General features: G+C 44.1%; 1 protein-coding gene across 3 annotated transcripts; it reads left to right on the forward strand.

Moving 5' to 3' along the window:
* The first annotated feature begins 6,637 nt into the window (after positions 1 to 6,637).
* Positions 6,638 to 26,756, forward strand: LOC122921541 (zinc finger protein OZF-like). Of its 3 annotated transcripts, XR_006387035.1 has the most exons (9): positions 6,638 to 6,671; positions 9,975 to 10,068; positions 11,117 to 11,243; positions 12,113 to 12,205; positions 18,944 to 18,970; positions 20,135 to 20,320; positions 22,986 to 24,022; positions 24,908 to 25,030; positions 26,508 to 26,756. XR_006387035.1 is itself a non-coding variant. In XM_044271583.1 (6 exons), the coding sequence occupies exons 1-6, from the start codon at positions 6,655 to 6,657 to the stop codon at positions 20,143 to 20,145; spliced, it is 369 nt and encodes a 122-aa protein (XP_044127518.1). In that variant the 5' UTR covers positions 6,638 to 6,654; the 3' UTR covers positions 20,146 to 21,204. The 3 variants fall into 3 exon arrangements, 2 of the variants coding, with proteins under 2 accessions (XP_044127518.1, XP_044127517.1); XM_044271583.1 differs by lacking the exons at positions 22,986 to 24,022; positions 24,908 to 25,030; positions 26,508 to 26,756 and having other exon boundaries at positions 20,135 to 21,204; XM_044271582.1 differs by lacking the exons at positions 18,944 to 18,970; positions 20,135 to 20,320; positions 22,986 to 24,022; positions 24,908 to 25,030; positions 26,508 to 26,756 and adding an exon at positions 14,189 to 17,318.

Raw genomic sequence — 26,756 nt, forward strand, 5'->3', positions numbered from 1 at the left:
GATACATGGATCGGATCCGCAAAACACATGCGGACGTCTGAATGGAGCCTTACAGGGGGGTGATCAATGACAGGGGGTGATCAGGGAGTCTATATGGGTGATCACCCCCTGTCATTGATCACCCCCCTGTAAGGCTCCATTCAGACGTCCGTATGATTTTTACGGATCCATGGATCGGATCCGCAAAACACATGCGGACGTCTGAATGGAGCCTTACAGGGGGGTGATCAATGACAGGGGGGTGATCAATGACAGGGGGTGATCAGGGAGTGTATATGGGTGATCACCCCCCTGTCATTGATCACCCCCCTGTAAGGCTCCATTCAGACGTCCGTATGATTTTTATGGATCCATGGATCGGATCCGCAAAACACATGCGGACGTCTGAATGGAGCCTTACAGGGGGGTGATCAATGACAGGGGGGTGATCAATGACAGGGGGGTGATCAATGACAGGGGGTGATCAGGGAGTGTATATGGGTGATCACCCCCCTGTCATTGATCACCCCCCTGTAAGGCTCCATTCAGACGTCCGTATGATTTTTACGGATCCATGGATACATGGATCGGATCCGCAAAACACATGCGGACGTCTGAATGGAGCCTTACAGGGGGGTGATCAATGACAGGGGGTGATCAGGGAGTCTATATGGGTGATCACCCCCCTGTCATTGATCACCCCCCTGTAAGGCTCCATTCAGACGTCTGTATGATTTTTACGGATACATGGATACATGGATCGGATCCGCAAAACACATGCGGACGTCTGAATGGAGCCTTACAGGGGGGTGATCAATGACAGGGGGGTGATCAATGACAGGGGGTGATCAGGGAGTGTATATGGGTGATCACCCGCCTGTCATTGATCACCCCCCTGTAAGGCTCCATTCAGACGTCCATATGTGTTTTGCGGATCCGATCCATGTATCCGTGGATCTGTAAAAATCATACGGACATCTGAATGGAGCCTTACAGGGGGGTGATCAATGACAGGGGGGTGATCAATGACAGGGGGGTGATCAGGGAGTCTATATGGGGTGATCATGGGTGATCAGGGGTTCATAAGGGGTTAATAAGTGACAGGGGAAGGGGGGGGGGTGTAGTGTAGTGTAGTGTTTTGTGGTACTTTACAGAGCTGCCTGTGTCCTCTGGTGGTCGATCCAAACAAAAGGGACCACCAGAGGACCAGGTAGCAGGTATATTAGACGCTGTTATCAAAACAGCGTCTAATATACCTGTTAGGGGTTAAAAAAATCACATCTCCAGCCTGCCAGCGAGCGATCGCCACTGGCAGGCTGGAGATCCACTCGCTTACCTTCAGTTCCTGTGAACGCGCGCGCCTGTGTGCGCGCGTTCACAGGAAATCTCGGCTCTCGCGAGATGACGCGTATATGCGTCGCTGAGCGCAGGGCTGCCACCTCCGGACCGCAGATCTGCGTTAGGCGGTCCGGAGGTGGTTAAAGGGGATCAACCCTATTATAAACCAGGCAACCTGGCGAGTAGGGTTGACTTTGCTGATTAAAACGATACCTGTCTTATGAAAATCGGTTGCAGCATTCCCGAGAAAAAGGCTGCAAGAGAAGGCTTCAGTGCACCAAGAGGTGGAGCCTAATGATCCTGTGCAGCTCAGCTTTCCAGTGCTGGCCACACCCCTCCGTTCACTGAAGGCGCACTTGCATACAGACTAATAGTATTTTTTTCTCTGCAACATCACAACCGATTTTCACAAGACAGGTATCATTTTGATCGTAAGGACAAGCCCTATCAGGCAGGACGTCTGGTTTAGTAGAGTTGATCCTGCTAAGACGTGCCCTTTAACCACCTCAGGACCTCCGAACGCAGGATTGCATCCTGGCGGTGGCCCAGTTATTCCTTATTTCCTGTGAACACGCGCACACAGGAGCACTCGTTCACAGGATCGGGAGGTAAACAAGTGGATCTACAGCCTGCCAGCGGCGATCATTCGCTGGCAGGCTGTAGATGCGATTTTTTTTAACCCCAAAAAGGTATATTAGACGCTGTTTTAATAACAGCGTCTAATATACCTGCTACCTGGTCCTCTGGTGGTCCCTTTTGCTTGGATCGACCACCAGAGGACACAGGCAGCTCTGTAAGTAGCACCAAACACCCAGTGGCGTAGCGTGGGTTGCCAGCACCCGGGGCAAGCCAAAAATTGCGCCCCCCCCCCCTACAGGCACGCCCCTTTTAAAAGATACTGTAGTAGATCACTAGCAGTCCTATGTAACACCACAGATAACATAGTGATAACTCTGAGTACAGATAATGTAGTAGATGGGTGTAAGCCCCCAGAATTCAGAACACGCACAGTGTGATCTGAAGTCTGGGGCCGAATGCGGCAGGGTGGGCCAAATTCTCAATCTCCTCCCCCAACCCTACCGTGAAACAGATATGTGCATGGACATTATTATTACAGTATAATACCGCACCATACCTGTTACATCCAGTGACGTCTCCTGTGATGTAGACTCTCCTCGACGTCTTCATTCAGAGATAAGACCGCTATGATACTTTCTTTCAGCCGCTTCTCGTCTCTTCAGTTTCACAGAATTTTTTTTAGGTTCCTCACTTTACTCTCATCCTCTCCTTCCTTGTGTCTCAACAACTCATCCTGCTGCCCCCCAATACTGTGCTAGAGCCAGATAGTCCCCCATTCCTCATAATATTATTTCCTCCTGTATATTATAATGGCCCCCTCTTTATTATTAATATAATGGCCCCCTCTTTATTATTAATATAATAGCCCCCTCTTTGTTATTAATATAATAGCCCCTTCTTTGTTATTAAAGGGGTTATCCCATCTTAGACAATGGGGGCATATTGCAAGGATATGCCCCCATTGTCTGATAGGCGCGGGTCCCACCTCTGGGACCCGCACCTACAACAAGAACGGAGCCGGGGAGAGTTGTGGCTGGAGGACCCCGGGTTTCCCAGTGTCCAACCACCACCAGGCACAGCTCCCCACCTCTCCCATTGAAGTGAATGGGAGCGCACCGCACATGCGCGCCCAACGCTCCTATTAATTTCTATGGGGCCGACGGAAATAGCCGAGCCAGCGCTCTGCTTTTTTCGGCGGCTCCATAGAAATGAACGGAGGGCGGCTACGCATGCGCAGTGCGCCCTCCTCCACTTTCTCTGCTCCGTTCTCCTTGTAGGTGCGGGTCCCAGCGGTGGGACCCGCACCTATCAGACAATGGGGGCATATCCTTGCGATATGCCCCCATTGTCTAAGATGGGATAACCCCTTTAATAGCCCGCTCTTTATTATTAATATAATGTCCCCCTCTTTGTTATTATTATAATGGCCCCCTCTTTGTTATTAAAGAGGGGCCATTATATTAATAATAAAGAGGGGGCCAATACATTAATAATAAAGAGGGGGCCAATACATTAATAATAAAGAGGGGGCCAATACATTAATAATAAAGAGGGGGCCAATACATTAATAATAAAGAGGGGGCCAGTACATTAATAATAAAGAGGGGGCCAATACATTAATAATAAAGAGGGGGCCATTATATTAATACTAATGTATTGGCCCCCTATTTATTATTAATATAATGTCCCCCTCTTTGTTATTAATATAATGGCCCCCTCTCCCCTCCTCTCACCTAATTACACAGGGTGGGACTCTGCACTCCGGGACTGTCACTGACTCAGACTGTCACTCACTCTGGGTTGCTTAAATTACTCTCTGCCTGGCCTGGAGTCTGGACTTCTGCATCTTCATTCATGCTCCGGCTATTGGCTCTGCACTGCCTTTCCCGCCTGGAAGGTGGGCGGAGCCTATCGGGAACTGCCGTGCATGCCCCGCCCCCTCTCCCCTCCTCACTCTGCTCTGCAGCCGGACGCTGTGTGAAGAAAAAAAAAAACACAGCGTCAGGCTCGATTTAACTTGTGCCAGCCCAGCGGACAGCCGCGCCCCCCTGCAGTGTGGCGCCCGGGGCAACGGCCCCCCCGGCCCCCCCCACGCTACGCCCCTGCAAACACCACTACACTACCTCCCCTGTCACTTATTAACCCCTGATCACCCCATATAGACTCCCTGATCACCCCCCTGTCATTGATCACCCCCTGTAAGGCTCCATTCAGACGTTCGTACGTGTTTTGCGGATCCACGGATCCGCAAAACACATACGGACGTCTGAATGGAGCCTTACAGGGGGGTGATCACCCCATATAGACTCCCTGATCACCCCCCTGTCATTCATCACCCCCTGTAAGGCTCCATTCAGACGTCCGTATGTGTTTTGCGGATCCACGGATCCACAAAACACGCACACCGCGGATCCACAAAACACGCACACCGCGGATCCGCAGAACTCGGACACCGGCAATGTGCTTTCCGCATTTTGCGGATCCGCACATTGCCAGAACTATATAGAAAATGCCTTTTCTTGTCCGCAATTGCAGACAAGAATAGGACATGTTCTATAGGCTCTACAAAAAACGCAGTGTTCGCCCAATCAGGCCTGATCTTGTGCGCACACTTGCGTTCAGTCAGCCCCACCGCAGTGACAGAATATATTTATTTCTGATCACTGCAAAAACACCGTAAAATCGCTGCGGCGCTATAAAAAGATAACTTTTGAGGGGCATGGGGAGTTCATAGAAGATTTTTTTTGGGGGCACAAGATAGCGGAAATTGATTTTTTTTTTTGTTTTTTCTTACAAAGTCTCATATTCCACTAACTTGTGACAAAAAATAAAATCTCCCATGAACTCACCATACCCCTCACGGAATCCAAATGCGTAAATTTTTTTAGACATTTATATTCCAGACTTCTTCTCACGCTTTAGGGCCCCTAAAATGCCAGGGCAGTATAAATACCCCACATGTGACCCTATTTCGGAAAGAAGACACCCCAAGGTATTCGCTGAGCGGCATATTGAGTCCATGAAAGATTGATCTTTTTGTCACAAGTTAGCGGAAAGGGAGACTTTGTGAGAAAAAAGAAAAAATCATTTTCCGCTAACTTGTGCCAAAAAACTTCTGTGAACTCGCCATGCCCCTCACGGAATACCTTGGGGTGTCTTCTTTCCAAAATAGGGTCACTTGTGGGGTATTTATACTGCCCTGGCATTTTTGGGGCCCTAAAGCGTGAGAAGAAGTCTGGAATCCAAATGCCTAAAAATGCCCTCCTAATAGGTACTCATTGGAATTTGGGGGAATTTGTAAAAAGTGGTCTGGTCATTAAGGGGGTTTAAGCTAGGGGAGCTAAGGTTGTTAAATTTGCCTAAAAGGTATTCTAAAAAGTATCACGTGAATACTGTACATCTTTCACAAATGACTGTATTCTCTAGGCAACTGGGGAAAACCAAACGGCACTGAAATGCAAGGGCACTGAGGACACATGCATCCGCCTCGCAAACCAAGCAAATGCTTGGCCCACAGAAGAGAGGGACCATTGCCAGCTGTAGAGCAGTAGCAGAAGTTTACAACAGTCCTGAATTTGCAAGGACTGTCCCTAATTTTCAGAGGCAGACCGTTCAATTTTGAGCTAATATGTGGGTTTATGTAAGCAGTGCCCATAAATGGGCATTCCCACCCAGGATTTGGGTGTTCCTGGGGGTGGGCAGCTGACATGTCCCAAATTTCCGAGCTGCAATACATTTCTGAGCTGTGAGGCTTCAGTTGACTTAGTTCGGTGATGAGGCGGTGCCAGGGTTGCACTACCAATGAGGCCAGGTGAGGCGATTGCCTTAGGCAGCACCGGGTAGGCGCAAGAGGGGGGCAGCGGAAGAGCCATGGGCAATGAGTGTTTTCATTGCGGTAAAGGGGTTAAGAAATTGGCATTGGGGGGGGGGGTCCGTTTTCGTCTCAGGCAGCGGAAAGGCTAGGTGCACCCCTGGACGGTGCTCAGAGTTGCCCCTGGGGGGCCCTTAGTATAGCGTTGCTTGAACGCCAGTATCACACTAACGGGCAGACTTCAACTGATGCGAGGAGGCTCACTAAGCCAAACGCTCCAAGACCCTGTAAAAAAAATTACGCCAAAGAGAAGGCGCAGCCGGCGTACGCCAAATCTGTGGCTCGGAGGATTTATAAAAAATGCCTAATGTATTAAAAATGTACAAAGGGCCCAATTTTTGTGTTGAACTGATTTGCATAAAAACAGGTCTGCCACGAAATGTCCTTTGTTCACAGGAAAATAGCGCAAATTGATAAAACCTAGCGGCGTCCTTAAGGCACCAGTGGTGTGCAATGCAAATGTCAGCAGAGCCTTAAAAAATATGTCAAACGTGTCATTGGTTGCTATAGGCAACAGCACTTTAGGGGAGATTTATCAAAACTGGTGTAAAGTAGAGCTGGCTTAGTTGCTCATAGCAACCAATCAGATTCCGCCTTTCATTTTTCAAAGCTCCTTTGATAAATGAAAGGTGGAATCTGATTGGTTGCTATGGGCAACTTAAGATACTTTTCCTTTACACAAGTTTGATACATTTCCCGCCTTTATTTCTACGTCTCTCCTCATTACATAGAAGCAATCCAATCACGGCTCTGGGGATGGGCGCAGAAGCGTCCCGTTGTCCTGGCAACAGCTGATGACGTCTCTGCTCTCACATTGGCTGGAGGCATGGGAATTGCGTGCGGTCACGTGACGTCACTTCCTGTCCGCACTGGGGCAGCGGAGATGGATGTTGTTTAGCAGTAGGTAAGTAGGCGAATGGCGTCGTCACCTACCGCAGCAGGAACCGGGCTGCGGGCTCCTTCTTGGTCTGCAGTAAGGGGAGGGGGGGAGGAGTAACCCTTTCACTGCTGCCGGCTGGGTTAACCCTTGCAATCCTGCTTTGCTGAGTGCATTGATTTTTCGGCTATTTATTTGTCTTATTTTATGTTATTTATTTATTGCATTGATTATTTTATTACTCCTTTGATTATGATACAAATGCAGTAGTTTGTTTAAATATATATGTATGTGTTGTTTTTTTTTCTTAATTTTTATTTTATTATTATTATTATTATTATTATTATTTTTTTATCTCCCATTAAGATCTAACTATGCAAAATATATAGGGAAAAAATGTTCTTTTTTATTTTATTCTTTTATTTTTAATGAATTTTCCAATTTAGATATATTTTATTATCTTGTATATGTGTGTATATAAATATATTTATTTTGAAAATGTACCTAAATGTAAAGGGTTAAGGCCTCTTTCACACTTGCGTTGTCCGGATCCGGCGTGTACTCCACTTGCCGGAATTACACGCCGGATCCGGAAAAACGCAAGTGTACTGAAAGCATTTGAAGACGGATCCGTCTTCAAAATGCGTTCAGTGTTACTATGGCACCCAGGACGCTATTAAAGTCCTGGTTGCCATAATAGTAGCGGGGAGCGGGGGAGCGGTATACTTACAGTCCGTGCGGCTCCCGGGGCACTCCAGAATGACGTCAGAGCGCCCCATGCGCATGGATGACGTGCCATGCGATCACGTGATCCATATGCTTGGGGCACCCTGACGTCACTCTGGAGCGCCCCGGGAGCCGCAGAGACGGTAAGTATGCTGCCCCCCCCCCCCCGCTCCCCGCTACACTTTACCATGGCTGCCAGTACTTTAGCGTCCCGGCAGCCTTGGTAACCATTCAGAAAAAGCTAAACGTCGGGTCCGGCAATGCGCCGAAACGACGTTTAGCTTAAGGCCGGATCCGGATCAATGCCTTTCAATGGGCATTCATTCCGGATCCGGCCTTGCGGCAACTGTTCAGGATTTTTGGCCGGAGCAAAAAGCGCAGCATGCTGCGGTATTTTCTCCGGCCAAAAAACGTTCCGGTCCGGAACTGAAGACATCCTGATGCATCCTGAACGGATTTCACTCCATTCAGAATGCATTAGGATAAAACTGATCAGGATTCTTCCGGCATAGAGCCCCGACGACGGAACTCTATGCCGGAACAGAACAACGCAGGTGTGAAAGAGCCCTAACTCGCAGCCAATCGTCTTTTATGGGCTCCCCAAGGGAACGCTACAGGCAGCCATTAATTTCAACGGCAGTTTAGCATTAGGCCATGCGTTGGCTAAAATCCGTAAGAAGTCTGCATGTAGCACGCGTGCATTTGGCAGCGGGGGAAAATGTGCCCCCCCCCCTTACCCTCCGTGGTTGGACCCTTCCATGGCATCTATATAATTAACGGCGCAAGGTCTTCATGGTGAGACAGCTTCACGCCTAGGTGGAGATTTACCATCTCCCAATCCCTGTTTTTGGCGTTAAGGGCTTATGCAAACGACTGTATGTATTTTGCGGTCCGCAAAACATGGATACGCAAAAAAAAAGGATGATATCCGTGTTGCATCCGTTTTCTTTTTTGTGTCGATCCATTGTAATAATGACGTTCTATTTTTTTATGAACCAGACATGAGGACATACGGACACGTTTTTTTTTTTTTTTTTTTAAAGCCCCATGGAAGAGAATAGTTCCGCATATGGACCTGTAAAGAAACGGAACAGTGCCTGAGCCCCTAGAAGTCGGGTTAGAGGAGGAAATGATTTGAAAATATTTTTTATCAGACCGCCAAATCAGATTCCCAGTCTACATCAGACCTCAGAACAGACCCCTCATTTTCCTCCGACTTCCAAATCAGGCCCCCAATCCTCATAAGACCTCAGAACTGTGATGGTCAGTTCGCAGTGTTCGCCAGCGAACATATGCGGGCTGCCATCTTTAGTAAGGTAGACTCACCTGTCCCGGCGATGCACAGGTAAGGGCTTACCTGTGCATCGCCGGGACGGGTGAGTCTACCTTACTAAAGATGGCAGCCCGCATATGTTCGCTGGCGAACACTGCAAACTGACTATCACTGCCTCAGATAAGACCCCAGATCTTCATCAGACCTCGGGTAAGACCCCAGATCTTCATCAGACCTCGGGTAAGACCCCAGATCTTCATCAGACCTCGGGTAAGACCCCAGATCTTCATCAGACCTCGGGTAAGACCCCAGATCTTCATCAGACCTCGGGTAAGACCCCAGATCTTCATCAGACTCCTAATATTTATCAGATCTCCGAGCAGACAAAATATAAATAAAATAACTTACCTCACCTGCTCTGGATGGAACCGCCTCTCTGAGGATCTGGCGAGCTATTCCTGCTGCGCAGCACAGTGACCTGATGTTGCACAGCATCAGGTCATAATGTGCGCTTAAGCTCACTATGTCCTGATGCTATATGCAATCAGGAGACACTGTGATGCTTGCAGAAGGCCAGGGATCGGTAAGTACAGCCAGCAGCCCTACACTCACTGCTCTCCAGTCCTACTGTACTCATGAGCGCTCCCATAATGGAACTGCTCATTAGCATTGCTTTATAAGACGCAGTTACATTTCCCGTCCACTTTTTAGAGAAAAATGTGAGTCTTATCAAGTAAAAAATATGATATGTTAGTTTGGTAATTATAGTGCAAGTCTCTAACAGAGATATTTACATTTTCTGGTATGTATTTTGAATTTTTTTGGGCCCATTTTTATTAAAAGTGACAACTTGTGTTACAAAAATATTGGTTGTGACTGTGGAATTTGCATCTCGCCAACTAACAGTAAGCCTTTCACTTATTAATTTGCTGTGTGCCCACAGGAGATGTCAAACCTCTCTTGATTAAGGGGGTTTTCTGGGGCCTCAGGATAGGTCATCAATATCAGTTCGGTGGTGGTCTGACACCCGGCACCCCCACCGATCAGCTGGTGCCAGGAACTATACAGTGGACGGAGCTGGAAGCAGAAGGCTTTTTGAATGGTCACTACACAGTAGAAGGAGCCTTCTGCTTCCAGCTCTGTCCACTGTATAGTTTCTGATGCAGGTCGGCTGCCTTGAAAAGCTAAAAGGTCGGGCTACCGGGAGTCGGACCCCAGCCAATGAGATGTTAATGGCTTATCGTGAGAATAGGTCATCAGTATCATCTGTATCTAAGTTTTAATTTGTGATTTTTAATGTGATGGTCTTGTTATCTACTACTGTCGTCCAGGAAGTCCAGGTTAAGGAGCGTGAGGATGAGGAAGTTAAAGAAGAGGACCTCATTGAGGAATGCTCCTGCCAAGGCAAAGAAAACATCTCTAAAGGTGGTGTACATTTCACTTCATTTGTGTGACAGTGAGGAAAACCGGTGGTGGGGAGATGAAGCGTCCGGTAGACCTTTTACCAACTGACACCCATGAAAGCCTCCTAACTGATCAGTGTCACCATCGGACATGTCTTCTATAACTAAGCAACTGTCTACCTATCGGAGGCCATGTAATGTTGTGTTCTCCTCTAGAAGAACAGCCTAAAACTCTGCAGAGTGGCTCAGGCTGGATGATAAATCTGAAGCACCTTCACACCCTCGTCTAGGCTATGGCACCTATTGGTTGGCATACTTTACACAATAATTTTCTGCCAAAAGTTTGGCTGCATCTTAATCCATGTTCCGTTTCCACCTAAACCACACCACTTTCCCACAAAGCCACACCCATAGTGCGGATAGGGCACAGTGGATTATTGCCACAGTAGTAAATGTGGGCAGCTACCTTAGACAGCGTAGAACTAGACTAGATGTGTGTGTATCTATATGATAGTCATGTAAGTAATTTTTAATTATTTCTTGAAAATTATTATTATTTTTTTGCGTGTGGGTTTCCCAGCGATGGAGATGCCAGGAAAGTGGGGCAACAGTACAACTTGCCTTGACCAGGATATTTTGATAAAAGGCCAGCCTTTGCCCTGAGTAAAAGAAAGCCTAGCCATGACTCTATCGTTAAAGCACGCAATGTTTGTAGTCTTTCATCAGACACTGAGACATCAATGTACTTATATAGGGCTGAGGTGTGGTACTAAGCACGGCCAACCGACAAGAGAGGCACTCCAATACCTTTCGAGTCTTTCTTTCTGTAGGGGGTCAGTTACCATCTTTTTTTTTTTTTTTTTTTTTTTTAAAGGCGTTGGATTTTCTTTTCTGGACTTTTCGAGGACTTAGACTATACTTACAGAACGTTGCGCTCGCAGTAGGTCAGCTTGGATATTGCCTATCTGCCATTAATATGATGGAGTCAGGTGCAAATTATTTTATATTCAAATGTTGATGTTTCTGATTTGACGGTGCATTTTTAAATAAAGTTTTGTTGTATGTTCAAGACTGTGGCAGGGTTCGAAGACATTGCGGTGTATTTCTCGAGGGAAGAATGGGCGTCTTTAGAAGAAGGACAGAAGGAGCTTTATCGACAGGTCATGATGGATAATTACCAAACTTTCTACACTTTAGGTAAGTTAATTTGGGAAATCACACATTTTTTTTAAATGACCCAAAGGGGTTGTTTGGGGAGTCTTCCCCCATCTTCCCTAGACCTGCTGAGCGAAGCATAGTTTGGTGGTCCTGGTTCCTTTGCTCCCCTGCTTCACTCAGGTGTCCTGCTGTCAACATCCGATTTGATACAATTACAATCAATGACTGGACCTGTCACTCTTGCGTCACGTCACATGATGCAAGCGGGCAGATGTGGACCGTGGGGGAGTAGAGTATTCCAGCCACGTGGGATCAAAGGAGTCAGGACCGAGTGGTGGAGAGAAGGTAAGTATGCTTCCCTTTGCAAATCTGGCCAGAAGGGACAGTCTGCCACCAAAAAATAACCCCTTTTAAAGGGTTTCTCAAAAAGTTTAAAGGGGTATAACTGCAGAATAAAATGTATTCAATAAGGGGTAGAACGGATTAATTTAAAAACTGAAACAATACTCACCCTTACCGATCCTTCTCTGCTGACACACTTATTTTACACAGGACCTCTCAAACATTTTTCTGCTGGGACTTCACCAGCTAGAACATAATGACGCATAATCCTCTCATTGGTCATAGTTCATGCCAAAATTAAAAATTACCGCAATTAATCTTAAAGGGGTGTTCCTATCTTAGACATTCATGGGGGGAGGGCCTCACAGACTGAGAAGGTGACCGTTGTATTCCGCACAGTTTCATGCTGCCTGTCCTCTCTGCATGTTGCATTGTTTTTTAACAGTAGTTGCAGTTTTAGGGTGTTGTGTTGCATGATTCTAAGTGAATGTTGTGGTCTACTTACTTAAAAAAAAAAAATGCTATTTAATATTTTTTTAAATTGCACAAATGCACCCTTCTTTCAGGTCACCGTAATAAAAAACCCACATTAATATTACGCCTTGAACAAGGAAAAGACCCATCAGTAAAAGGCTGGGGAGGGCATTTCAAAGCACAAGGTAAGTTTCTGTCTGTGAAGGTTTTCATTCATCGAGGTCATGTGTCACTATTGATAAGTCAGAGCAACTGGACTTTTCTCTTGTAGATGTTTCACTAGTCCTTCGACTGGCTTTTTCAATTTGAATGGCTTGTACACAAAATGTTATTAAATACTGGTGACTCATGCTTCAGTCAGCATAATCTATTTATCACAATCCACACGAGGTCAAGGACCTCCTGGAGGTAAGAGGTTGATTGCAATTTGCATGACTGAAGCTATTATAACATCTTATCTTCAAACAGGTCCTTGACCGTCTTCTGATGATAAACAGATTGTGCAGGCTGAAGTGTGAGTCGCCAATATGTCCTCAGGATAGGTCATCAGTATCTGACAGGTGGGTGTCCTTCACCTGGGCACCCCTGTCGATCAGCTGTTTGAAGAGGCGGTGGCCTCCTCCAATCCAAATTTTTCTTCACATTCGATTAGATGTTGGTTTATCTCCTTTCTTATTTGACATGCAGACATCTGATACTTCGCTTAGTACCCTTCACTTTGCCTCCTATCAAACAGACAACAACCATCAAGAGAATAGTATTATATCCCATCTTCAGCGTGGTCCCACGGTTTGCTTTTGGGCTTTCTGTGTGGTTAACATGGTGATATTTAAAGGGGTTGTCCGGGTTCAGAGCTGAACCTAAACATATCCCCATCTTTACCCCTCCGGCCCCCCTCATATGAGCTGAATCACGCAGGACAAAGGCATTTTATGGAGATCCGGGGAGGTACTGGGCTCCATGGGGACTGCTCCACCTAGCAGTGAGCCTGGTGACGTCACCCACACTAATGGACGGGCTTTAGCGCTGCCCTAGCCAGCAAACCAGATGGGGCAGTGCTAAAGCCCGCCCATCCGAAATGCTACGATGCTCATATCAGTGGCGCTGGAGGGGTGAAGATGGGGATGTGTCCGGGTTCAGCGCTGAAACCCTTTATCAGGAGAGGAGATTCAGAGTAGCATACTTATACTGTACCCCTTCTACCGTGAAGTTTATCTTGTTCTCTGGAAGGACACTAGTGACCAGCTATCCTACTCGTCACATGCAATATATATTTAAAAGTCTAAATACTTTGTGCCAATTGTTACCTTAATGTCCCAGTTTCCATTTCTTTGTTCTGCCATCTTTCTGAGGCCTGCTGATTGACATGCAGTATTTTTTGTTCATATATTCATTGACAAGTAAAATGTAAAGTTAATATATTCATCTGTTATGCCGTCCATATCTTTTGTCAGTCAACCTCCAGTTTTCTCTGCTCAATCAATAACCTATAGCTATTATCCTCCCACATCACAACCTCTTAACCTATCTCTTAGACTTCTCCTGCGCTGCACCTGTAATCTGGAGTGCTTTGCCTACGAGGAAAGCTGCCTATACACATAACAACAATTGTTGGAATGGTTGTCTCATTAAGACATCCACTCTCTATATGCTCTGTTAGGACCCATGCGCAGGAGAGGAGGTGCCCTACTCCCACCTAGACCCAGTTGAATTCGAAACACTAAAGATGTTCTTCCATGAAGAACATTTCCCAATTAATCACATGAATATCTCAACAATGTGAACCCCACTGATCAATAGAAAGGGGATCCTGAGCTCCCTGTTCCTTCTCACTGCATGGCTAGTGTAAAAAGAAGTTTGAATGAAGTGGTGGCTGCTCCATTCAAAGTATATGGGACTGATAGAAAAACCAAGCACTGTATGTATTCAGGACCTTCCAGATATGAAACTAATCTGGACATGTAAATATGGTTTTTGAAGTCGTAAAACAACCTTATTGTTTTAGGCGTATTATTATCTGCTTTAGATGTATTCAGTCCTGACTCTCTGCTTTATGGCCATTGGTATTTCTTCATTACTTTTTATTATTTGAAATCTATTTCTTGAAATGTCCATATCTTGACTTGACTTTTTGGCTGACAAGGTTCTCACAGTGCATACCTTTGTAGATACCTCCAGCAACCAAACGGATGAGCTGCATACCTCACTGTTTACACCTGATGGATTGGCCGTAGAAGGGATACGTTTGGTTGATGACTTAGAAGGAGAACCTGATGTTCCACTTAAAGAGGAGAGTCTGACCGTCAAGCGTCGATACAACTTCCGAGACCGTGTTGAAGTAGCATACTCTGTGTTTTTTGACGATGAGATAAGAGAGCTTAAGAGGAAGAAAGGTTTACGAACCAAGTTAAACTGCGATAAAATAGAGCCAATGGTCTGCGGACTATACTCTTGTAGTGAATGTGGCAAAAAATATAAGCAGAAGTCCACCCTGGTCCAACACCAAAAATTGCACACTGGAGTGTCATGCTTCGTCTGTATGAAATGTGATAAGTGTTTCACACAAAGGTCTAATCTTATAAGACACGAAAGAAGCCATGCTGTGAAGAGACCATTTGCCTGTCCTGACTGTGAGAAATGTTTCAGTGATTCCTCTGCTTTGCATAAGCATCAGAGAATTCATTCGGGACTCAAGCCATATAAATGTTCGGAATGTGACAAAACTTTCAGCATCAGTAATTACCTAATTGTTCACCAGAGAGTCCACACGGGGGAGAAACCTTACGTTTGTGACAGGTGTGGGAAGTGTTTTGCACAAAGTTCTGCGCTCATCACACATTCAAGAGTACATACCGGTATAAAACCTTACGGTTGTATCGAATGTGGAAAGGGGTTCACAACTAGTTCTCACCTTATCACTCACCAAAGGACCCATACTGGAGAAAGACCGTATCCATGTGAAGAATGTGGGATGGCCTTCAAACACAGCACCCATCTTGTGTTACACAGACGTAGACACACCGGGGAGAAGCCATTCAGCTGTGATAAATGCAGAAAAAAGTTTTCTCAGAAAACCCATTTCTATAAACACCAGCAACGACATCATGAAGATGAATGATGTCACAGCTAAGTCCAAATACCTCTTTACATCTGCTTTCATTTTAGGAAACACTTTTGTAAATGCTTGCCTAATATGCTTTTTTGATGTAATTTAAAGCTGGCCATACATTTGAGATAATGATCGCACGCATTGAGGCCAATCAGTCATCCATGGGATTGTTTAAACAAACGATCCCACCAACTAAACTACCCGACTAAGCAGTAATTATTATTATTATTATTTTTTATAAAAACAGACTCCCTGGTGCTTGAGCACAATGGCAAGTGATTGGCTGAATTCGGCCAACATGCAGTTCTGGCCGATGAACGGACAAAGTTTTTCAGCAAGGCGGATTGCATTTTCGGCAGGCAAGAGTCTGCCGTCGGTGATGGCGAATAAGCTTGTTAGCGCTAGTTTTTCAAATGACAGTCTGAAATGTGCCATTCTGGCCAACTTTAATCTTATGTGTATGGCTACCTTAAGCCTTGTTGGCTTATGTGTTGTGTTAACCTAACAACATGACAACGAAGGTGGACAGCATGGACTGTTGCATTCTTTCTAGTCCTACATTCCTCCCTAGTTGGTGGCACTATCATTTCAAGGTCCTTTTCAATTCTCACAGTGACATGTCATACGTTTGTACCGGTTGAGGTCTAGGTGGTGAAGCACCTATTGATAGCTTCACCAAACTAAGTCAGAAGGGCTCAGCTGAGTGTTGTCTCCTTGACTTTGATCAGCTTTTTCCTGGAAGGGTTTTCTGCAGATCAGAATTTATGAGCCCAGTATATCTAGGTAAAAATGGTCAGAAAGGAAGCGGTGCAGTGGCTTTCCAGTGGTGGTGGGGCTCCTTGGCATCTTGGTTCCCACCAACCAAAAGTTCAGTTTGATAGGTCATTTCTTGAATGGACTAAAGCTAGGTCACCGTCTGGAAGAATAAGACCTGTAAGTTTCTTGTTCAACCTTTAATAGTAATCCATCACCAGTAACCATGCTACTGTTCAGTGCTACCTCTGTAGCGTCAGAAACTACAACAATGCAGCACAAACTAGCTTCCCAACAGCGCCAAATACCAGAATGCACCACAAAATGCCTTTTCAAGAGTGCCAGACAGATGCCAAAATATAGCACAAAATACCTCCCTACCAGCTCCAAATACTGCCCAAGGTACACCAACCAGCAGCACAGAATACCTCGCCAGAACCTGCACTTCCATGATGGCCATTGCCGGCCACCATTTTCTGTCCTCCTTCAGTTTTCTGTAAATAAGATGTGGACGATGAGGCTGAAGAGGTGAGACGTGTGCCACAGCACTGTGTCAACCCCATCTTTAGCATGATGTCTGGGTCAGCACTGCCAAACATACGGCATTCTGCCTTTGGTGCTGTTCCTAAATTACAGTACCTCAACGTCATTAACATTAACGTACATTAACCCCTTAAAGCTATATGATGTATCACACAGCTCTGTAGATGGAACTGTAAAACTGTTATCTCTGTCAGAAAGAACAGAAGTTTTTTTGGGGCGAATATTGCAAAGACTCTACATCTCCACACACAGGGTTTTTTGATGGGTGTCCAAAGTGTGGATTCTCTGTGCTGATATTTTTCACGGCTTGTGGACATGCCCTAGGATTCGGGCATTTTAGAAACAGGTCTTGACTTTACAGGTCTGACTTTACAAAGGCTCATTTGACCTATCCTTTTGCCATACGATCCAGTTTGGGCAGCCACGAGAAAGGCATTTTTACAGGTGTGGATTGCTCCGCAGGCACCTAATAGGAGATTCTTTTTAAGGAAGTTGTCATACAAGTTCCAGATGGAATGGCTGGAGGGCTGTACTCAGGGTAGCGGGGAAAAAACTTTTATATTAACACTCCCTGGGCATGTACGACTTAAAGTGAAAAGTCACTTTTTTGACCACTTGGTACCTAGAAAGGGAGGTACTGGGTGACCCTCCTATTCCATGACCCAGTTTCTAGAGACTTATTGCTGGGTGTGTGAAGATTCACCAGCTGCAATATTATCCTTTTCGTGCCCCCCCCCCCCCCTCGAAATATTGTGTATATATATTTTTCTCCTCTGAGGCTTTTATGTGATGGACTCATTCACCAGCATCATATTCTGTGCATGTCTATTGCATGATGATTGATATGGTTTACTGTGTATGACTTGTTTGTAGAAAAATAAATAAAAAAAATTAAATATGGCTTTGGTATGTGGACAATGTCTTCCTACTCTGGCATGGTTCCAGCATGAATAGATCACATTTTGGATGGAGATTGATGATAGATTTATCCATTATTTAGATGTTGATGTGTGTAAAATTGAAACCAATTGATAAAAACATTATTTTGCATCGGAAGAGTTTTCATGTCCCCCCCCCCCCTAACTTTTAAAGTCTTTCCGAAAAGTCTGTTTCTTAGAACTAGGGATGAGCGAACCCGTGGAAGTTCAGGTTCGCCGGCTTCGGCTGAACTTCAGGTCAAAGTCCACCCATTAAAGTCAATGGGGACCCAAACTTCACTTTATTATTTTCCGTTATAACGGAAAATAATAGCATTCTTAAGACTAAATGCTAAATAAAATGGCTATTGAGGGGTTTAAAAAACAAACAAAATAACTCACCTCATCCACTTGATTGCGCAGCCGGTATCCTCTTCTTTATTCTTTCTGCAGGACCTGCAAAAGGACCTGCCATGACGTCACAGCAGGTCCTTCTAGCTTCATTAAGCAAGACCTGTAGTGACGTCACCGCTCTCACCAAGTGGTGAGTGCGGTGACGTCATCGCAGGTCCTGACGAAAGAAGAGGATACCGGCTGCGCGATAAAGTGGATGAGGTGTATTTTTAACCCCTCAATGGCCATTTTATTTAGCATTCTGTCTTAAGAATGCTATTATTTTCCATTATAACCATGTTACAATGGAAAATAATAAAATCACCCAAACCCGAACTTTAGTGAAAAAGTCCGGGTTCGGGTCCCGGTCCTCGAACTCGCAAAGTTCGGTACGAATCCAAACTTTGCAGTTTGGGTTCGCTCAACCCTACACATTGGCTTTTCAACCAGAATTTTGATTATGAGAGAAATAAATATTTTCTAGTGAATACATTTGTGTACTGTAGAGAAGAGATAAAGTGGGGAATCAGGTTAGACAATTGCCCCAGATGTCGTCAGACCATGAGAATAAAAATGATGACAGTAGATTAGATTAGTAAATTTTTATTTCTATGTATGATAACCACGCCAGACTTTTGAAGCAGTGGGATGTACTTAAAGGGGTTCTCCAGTAATTTCTTCCAGTCCGTAGTTAGCAGTAATGTGTGGAAGGAAGATGTTTTACATAGTACTTACATGTTCCTCACTCCAGGTCTCTGCTGGCACTCACACCAGGCTATGGGCTCTCCTGTCCAGGTCCTGACTGAACATGGCCACTTCTTTTCTTGTTCAGCTGTAGTAGAGTAAAACGGGTAAAGTGTCTACATCCAGTCTGGACCTAGCCTGAAGAGCTCGATGCCTATTAAAGAGCAGGGAGAACTTCTGCAACGGCGGATCAAAGGACAAGTAAGCACTATGTATGACATCTTCCTTCCACAGATTTTGACTAACTACAAATTAGAAAAAAAATTGACCGGAGAACCCCTCTAAGAGTGAACCCAAATATGGCACTGTGTATAGGGAAGTACCCTGATTTGTGTACCATATTGGGAAGTCATTAGCCAATCATTTGGTCAGAGCAGATGTGAATCAAAATAGGTCTTTTTGGCTTCTGAAAATGACATAACCTTCTCATTTATTTTGCCAATATTGTTCTTCTATTATCACAGGAGCTTCTGTAACTCCTCCAACTAATGGTAAGGAAATTCCTATTCCTAGGTATTTTACCTGTAATAGCTATAATGTTTAGAGTTGAGCGAACCTGCCTTTTGGCAGGTTCGAGTTAGGGGTCGGGGTTTAAGTGAATTGCGTAATGGATTCCATTCTCACGGAATCCATCACATAATTCAATGCCGACATGCCAAACGGAATGCCTTTAGAGGCATTCCGTTGTTCATGCTGTCATAATACAAGTGTATGGCCAGCAGAACGGAACCTTGGAGCTGGTCATACACTTGTATTCTGCGGCATGCCGGCATTAAATTACATGATTGATTCCGTGAAAACTGAATCCATTACGTTATTCAATCAAACCCTGCCCAAAAGGCAGGTTCGCTTATCTTTAATAATGTTATATACGCATTGAAATTCTCTTGTGGCCTGGTCTTTGTTGGGCAGACAAAGTTAAGTGTGGGTAAACATTATAACATAAAGGCGTTTAAATGGAAGAAGTATGATTGCAAGACACTTTTTTTTTAATGCTATAGGGTATTTGATCTTAGATGGCGTGTGTTAGAAGAAATTGAGGGTGAAGATGTAAAACAGATAAAAACAAGAGTAGGCCAGAGAGATGTCTATTGGATCTACTGTCCAGAAGCTTTAAATCTGAAGAGACTTAAAGCGTTCTCCAAGAATGATTTCACTAGCCTCCACTAGAATGTAAGCAGGACTGGTTGCCTCCACTTACAGAGCCTCATAATGGGGGCAGGGCCTCACTACAATAGCTCTAATACGATATGCCATCATGGCTGAGCAGCCTGACAGGAACGCTCACCAATGTGCGCTATATGCAAGTGCTAGAGCGTACTGAGGCCCTGCCTCCTAAACCTTAGCCCCACCACCTAGGCAGCTCTTCAAATGGAGGTGACCAGTCCTTTTCACATTCTAGGATGGGATACTTGTGGCTATTTTAAGTAATTCCCGTAGAACCCTTTTAATCAGGGTGTACCGCAGCCACTCGAGTTTTAGTGCCTGTGTTACCGCCTGTATAACACCAAGCTTTATTAGGATTTATTTTGTTAAAAATGTAGGTTAATTTGTAAAATGAGATGTAAATAGTGTGCTAAGTATTTGCTGATGTATTTTGTTAACTGCTATCTAATGATGTATTGTATCTGTATTATGATTTTCTTGGATCACAGCAATCATGTGACTTTGGGTAACCAACATGTCACGTGACTTTAGCTATTTTAATCCCATATGGGAATCACAACGTATGCTGGAAGAAAGGATTGAAGAACATTGCAAGCCGATCAGTATGATTGTTCAACTCCATGCCACTGGACAAGTGTTTCTACTTTTGGACTTGTTTTGGACAGTGAACTGTGGTGAATATATTTGGGTCATTGATTTATTGCTGTTTGATAGTAGAGTGTTTGTTACAGATACATATATTAAGAATTTATAGAATGGCTGCAATGCTTTCATTTGTTAGACTGATACTGTCACGAATAATGGGGAGAGGAGGGGCACCAGAAAGGCCACCTCCTAAGAAACCCCTAGAACTGGCCATGACTCCTGTCAGTATGTATAGACCCTGAAGGTGGTAAAATACATACGCCGGAACCTAAACACCCTAGAAGCCCTGATATGCCCTAGAGGTGGTGAAAAGGAAAGAGACTACCGGTTCCTTCCCAGGTAAATGAACCAGCGTCTCCCTGAGGCCTAGTTACAACAAGCACAAGGGAATAACCTAATACAAAAGCAGTACAACTTAACTTATAGAAAATGGAAGAGCAGGAACACAGGAATGTCTACACACCAAATATACCAAATCCAAGCAGAGAATATCAACCGTATAGTATGAAGTGTGAAACCAAACTAAATAGGGAAGCAGTAATGACCTGCCAGCAGCACCTGACAAGTGGTGTGGTCATTACCAAACCACAACACTGAGAATCAAGAAACTGTCAGTTAACCTCACGTGGAGACAATCTCTCTGATCTTCTAACCTGTGTCACAGAAGGTACCGTGACAGATACTAAGAGGATGTGAGACCCTCGATATACATTGCCAAACATGGGTCCAATCATACCTATTACATCCAGGAACTCACAGGTGGCATCTCCTCTTATTGTAGATGTTCCCTTTTCTCATCTTCTCCATTCGACCCAGACCACCATGACTTCTTCTTTAAGCCATGTCACATCTCTTCAGAGTTTAATTGGAAAAACAGGGGGCACACCAAATAATACACGGAGTGCAAAGGGTGGTAAAAAGAGCATATAACAATATAGCCTGACCCAAGAAAGAGTCACAAGAACCACCCCATGAATGCACATCCGACAATAAGTCAATATAAAAATATATATGAAGTTTATTAGACACACCAACAGACACACATTAAAAATTGTATACAATTAGAACAAAGTGCGGTATGCAATATAATATATGTAACCGACACTCACAGGTCCACTGGGTTGCCACAAAATGGGCATGTACATTATAAACCAGCATGTAAAAATCCAATACAAAACATGAAGCAAATGTACAATGAGGAAAGACCACTAGGAATGAAACTGACCATGATAAGGTCTAATATATAGAGCCAAACCTAGATAAGCCGCTTGTACAGTGGACCTGGAAGAGTGAGAAATGCCCAACACGTATCGCCGGAGCAATCCGGCTTCCTCAGGGGTGAAGCTGGCTCTTTATATTAGACCTTATCATGGTCCGTTTCATTCCTAGTGGTCTTTCCTCATTGTACATTTGCTTCATGTTTTGTATTGGATTTTTACATGCTGGTTTATAGTGTACATGCCCATTTTGTGGTAACCCAGTGGACCTGTGTGTGTCGGTTACATATATTATATTGCATACCGCACTTTGTTCTAATTGTATACAATTTTTAATGTGTGTCAGGTCTAATAAACTTCATATATATTTTTATATTGACTTATTGTCGGCTGTGCATTCATGGGGTGGTTCTTGTGACTCTTTCTTGGGTCAGGCTATCTCTTCAGAGTTTGCCACACAGACGCCGTAACTTCATTAGTTTTTCAACAATCTCTCCAGCACAACACAAACCGCGCAGCCTGGTGTCCCAACAGTGGCATGCTGCTGCTACCCTGATACTGTGCTCCCCACTGTCTCATATACTATAATACAGACATAATAGTGCCCAGGAAATAGTTCACCTGAAAGTGGTGTCAGAATAATTGTGTGAAGCATAATAAAAGTGGTCACCCAGTTCCCCCAAAATAATCGGAGCACACAGTGCAATTGACAGTTATACTGCTCCCCATAGTGCCCCCAGTCACAATGAAGTACCCAGTAGTAAAAACAAAAAGAATCATAGAAATATGGTCCCTAAGAGTGGCCCCAATAGTAATAATGCCTAACATAGTTCACCAGTATATAGTTCAATAACGCCCACTATTGTGCCACCAGTATTAATAATGCCCCTCTTGTGCCCCCCAGTAATAATAATCTATACTGCTCCCAATAATAATCTATACTGCTCCCAGTAATGGCCATAGTAGTATGTTCCCAAGTGTCTGAGGAAAGGAAAAAAATAAATGCCTGACTTCTGTTCCATGCTGCTGTCTGAGATGTGGTGCAAGCTTCAGGTCTGTGTCCTGGCGCAAGTGGTTGGAATGACATCATCATACCTGAACCGTCATCTTGTGCTCTCATGGGCTTCAGGTCTAACGGCCTATGGCTTATAAGGGTGAACGATGGGGCATGAAGCCATCGGCTCCCATGCTGAACGGCAGTATCTAACTTTATTAATGTCCTGAGGACACAGATACAGTTACATTCAGGGAAGTGACCCCTTACAGTTTGAGAAGTGCTGATCTTACGTGTCTAAGGGCTGTTCTATTTCAACAAGTCTTATTTATTTATTTTTTTCCTCTGGGGTCATAAGCCACCACTAGATAAGATCGAATATCTTCTAAACTAGTCAATTTTAAAGCAAGTTTTCAAAAAATTCAGGTCTAATCCAAATTCTAGTCTACTCGATTCAGATTATTATTATTTTTTTTACATCAGCAATTTTTCAAATCAGAAGATAGGAAAGATGAAGAAGGCTGATCACATGACCCCAGGCGGTATGTACAGTATATATACACACAGGCAAGCATTTCCTGCCAAAAAGCGAAAACCATTTGTTTACCCATAGTCATGTATGTCGTCGTTCAAGAGCTTGAAATGAGTTGCACTCAGTCCTAGAAGACCCCCGAATGTCATCCATGACTTTTTTCATGGTCATGGCAATTGGAGCACTTTTTCGATTTATTTGGACTCAAAATGAATTGCCCAACCGATTCAGCTTAGTCGCTGTACGCTCAGTAGTTGCTATTCTGGGTACTGCAGCATTGGATCCCCCCAGATAGGCCCTCAATAATGTTATCTTGAGCAATCTCTAGAAGCTCTTATTATGATAGAGACAAGTACATTAAATTCAAGCACATATCCAGTGTATCATGCCTAAAATATTGTTGAAATTACATTGTCATTAAGACCATTAACATGTTTTTCCTAAGTGTGTTCCAGAAATTGCCTTTGGGAGGGACTCTCCTGTGGCAGATGTCTCTTGTATAATCATTAAATGACACCAACACATTGTAAATCCCATATGGCTGTATCTGGTAGCGATGGTTTTTGTGATATATAAGTCTTCCAGTTCAGTTCCTCATTATTTTGTAATGATTATCAACCGGTTTGACTCCTCATTATTTCTGCACATGTGTATATAGCTTATTACATATTTACTTATACCCGACATTGACAATTCAGTAAAAAATGACAAAAGAACTCCATATTATTTAGCTTTTTTGACATTGATTTCTGTGATTTTTCTTACATAGCATTAAATAAAATGATATAGATTATTGTCTATACCCCGAAACTGTACTCTGAGATTTATCATCTTAAAGGTAAGAGACAGCCATTAAGTTCTTCTAGTTTCTTTTCTTCAGTCTGCTCTTCTCCCCAACGCTTACCACTCTCATGATTTGGCCTCCATTGGGTGAGTGAATGGAGCCGTATGGACACATTTAAGGAGCACACGGGGACGTTTTCCACATGTATGTAATAAACAAGTGACTCGAGCCTTTGAGCCTTACTTATGCCATTTCTCATCCAATGATATAATCAATTTCCTAAATTACTAGTTGTATTGCTTAAAGGGGTTGTCTGGGCAGACATTGATAACTCATCTTTAGGATAGGTAATCAGTATTAGATCCGTGGAGATCTGACACCCAGCACTAACACCGATCAGCTGTTTTTGGCAGGCGTGGAGCTGGAATCTATCCAGTGTACAGAGGCTTCAGGTTCTGCTCAATAAACTGTATAGTTTCCAGTGCGACGGCAGACCAAAACAGCTAATCGGTGGGAGTGCTGATCGGTGGGACCTCCACTGATCTAATATCGAGGACATTTCCTGATGATAGAGCACCAACATCTGTAGCCCGGACAACCCTTTAAAGTTGGGATGCCCAACTTGCGGCCCTTCAGCTATTTCAAAACTAGAACTCCTAGCATGCCTGGACAGCCTACAGCTTTTAGGGCATGCTGGGAGTTGTAGTTTTGCAACAACTGGAGGGCCGCAGTTTGAGCCCCCCTGCTTTAAAGCATAGATCTGTTGCACAAAGTATCAATATTCGTTCTTATAATATATTTGATTTAAAAAGAGAGAAAACCTTTGTTCTATGTTAGCCAGTAAATAGAACAGATACAAAATGAGAGTCCTCAGTCATTGGTACCTTTTTTAATGGCTAACTGAGAAAATGATGACAAACTGAAAGCTTTCGAGACCTCTTAGGCATGGTAAAAGACTATATCTGAGGAGTCTCATAGTTATGCACAAAAGCACATAGGAACATTGTAGTCCACATCTCCAGATGTGGACTGAAGGTGATGACCAGAAGCACAGCATTGAGACCTTTTTGCTGTTTTTTTTTTTCATAGGTCCATTGATTCTTAAAGATTGGCAACTGTATGTTTGACCATGGCTTTAAGAATGCCTTCCACCCATCCAGAAATGTGCTCACTGAAGATGCCTACTTATTATTGGTCTCCCTGGATTTTCAGGTTTGTGTAATATTCAAAATCACCCATAACAACTTTTTCTTAGGTCACAGCATTTATTTTCAACTCTCCGGTACAGTATTGGGAAGTAAAATGACTGTTTTACGGGCCACAATACGTGCACTGGCCGACAACCCGGGATGCCCACTTTTGTGCCCCCTCACTCTAGTTGTGGCCCCCTTTTGCCTCCAGTCTGCAGCTTTATGGAAAAAAAAAACACATGCTTACCTTCTTCCCTGATGACGTGCTCCCACACTCCCATCGCGCTGCTGGCTGTGCTGGAGGCCGATTCCTGGTCTTTTAGCGCTCCTTCCACAGCCAGCAGCCCAATGTTAAGCCTGCAGGTGGAGTTGCACCTTCTGCGACCGTGATCGTTACGCTCCTGCTAATAACCTTATTTCTTAAGCACCTTCCCTTCGGTAAAGGTGCCATATACATCCCAGGGAACCATTGTAATAGGTTCGGGACAATTTAGCCCATCCACAAACTGGCCCTTGAAGAGCCCGGAAGAGCATTCACTCTATGGGAGCGCACACAACAGGAGCAGGGGGAAGGAGGTGGCTGTGCGCAAGATAGACTACAACACGAGAAGTAGGTCTGGCCACCAAGAGGCTTCTGGCATTACAACATTGTTGTCAGGAGCCTGCTGTCTTCAATAACTACAGCAACATTTCCCTGCAGCAAAAAATATGCAAAGCAAGAAGATCTGAGAAATCAACAGCCACAAATACAGCTATGTAAAAAATTCATGGGGGAGATTTATCAAACCTGGTATTAAGGAAAACTGGCTTAGTTTCTTTTAGCAATCCATAAATGTCAACTTTTCATTTTTTCCAAGCTCCTTTGGAAAATTAAAGGTGGAATCTAATTAGTGGATATGAGCATCTGATCCAGTTTTTATTTACACCAGCCTCATAAATCTCCCCCAGTGTGTGTGTTTTTACCCCCAACCTAACTTTAGACCCCTTCAATACATTAGGTTGACAACCATTGATGTTCAGTATTATGCAAGCAGTATTTTCTTCCCAGGTTCAACTTGTATATGTTTTATATTTAACCTATATTTCATATTAAAAAATATATTTTTTTTCTATGGATATATATCATATATAGATTTACTAGTATTTTATTTGAAAAGCATCATTATTTTTTTAAGATTCTTAATTTTCTTTCTATAATGTGTTAGTAATAGAAAAAAAAATATACTGTTATCTTTTTTTACTCACATCTCTGCAGCTCTGGTCTCTTCACTTTTGTGGGCCAACAGCAGCTTGTCCTATAGCTGTCAAGCACCTGCATCTCCCAAGAGTGCATCGCAATCAGCTCTTGATAAACACTTCCTCCCATACATAGAAAATGGCCCCTCACACACAACACCAGAGATTCCACTAATAAATAGCCCTATCGAACACAATGCCATTTCCTTCTCCACTTCCCACATAGAGCCTATAGCCATTTAATTCTCTGAATTTCAAATTAGGGATGAATGAAAGGTGTCTGATCCGCTTCATCTGCCTCTCTATGAGATCACTACACTGGCATTCAGAGGAGGGAAATTACTGAGCTTCTCAGTCCATTACGGAGTGTTGGAGAAAGTGGACTTGAATTTCAGCCACAGGAGAAACAGCTTGGGGTGCTCCCAAAGAGGAAACTGTAAGGTACATAAAAAAGTCTAAATCTTTTATTTTGCTTGTATATTGCAATAATACTTCATTTGACATGCCCCATT

This window comes from Bufo gargarizans, chromosome 11, assembly GCF_014858855.1.
Source record: "Bufo gargarizans isolate SCDJY-AF-19 chromosome 11, ASM1485885v1, whole genome shotgun sequence".
Taxonomy (NCBI): domain Eukaryota; kingdom Metazoa; phylum Chordata; class Amphibia; order Anura; family Bufonidae; genus Bufo; species Bufo gargarizans.

What these genes read in the sequence shown, in the direction of transcription:
- LOC122921541 (XM_044271582.1), top strand. An exon ending in CAAAGAAAACATCTCTAAAG is followed by an intron (nt 10,069 to 11,116) that starts GTGGTGTACATT and finishes TGTATGTTCAAG; the next exon opens with ACTGTGGCAGGGTTCGAAGA. An exon ending in CCAAACTTTCTACACTTTAG is followed by an intron (nt 11,244 to 12,112) that starts GTAAGTTAATTT and finishes CCCTTCTTTCAG; the next exon opens with GTCACCGTAATAAAAAACCC.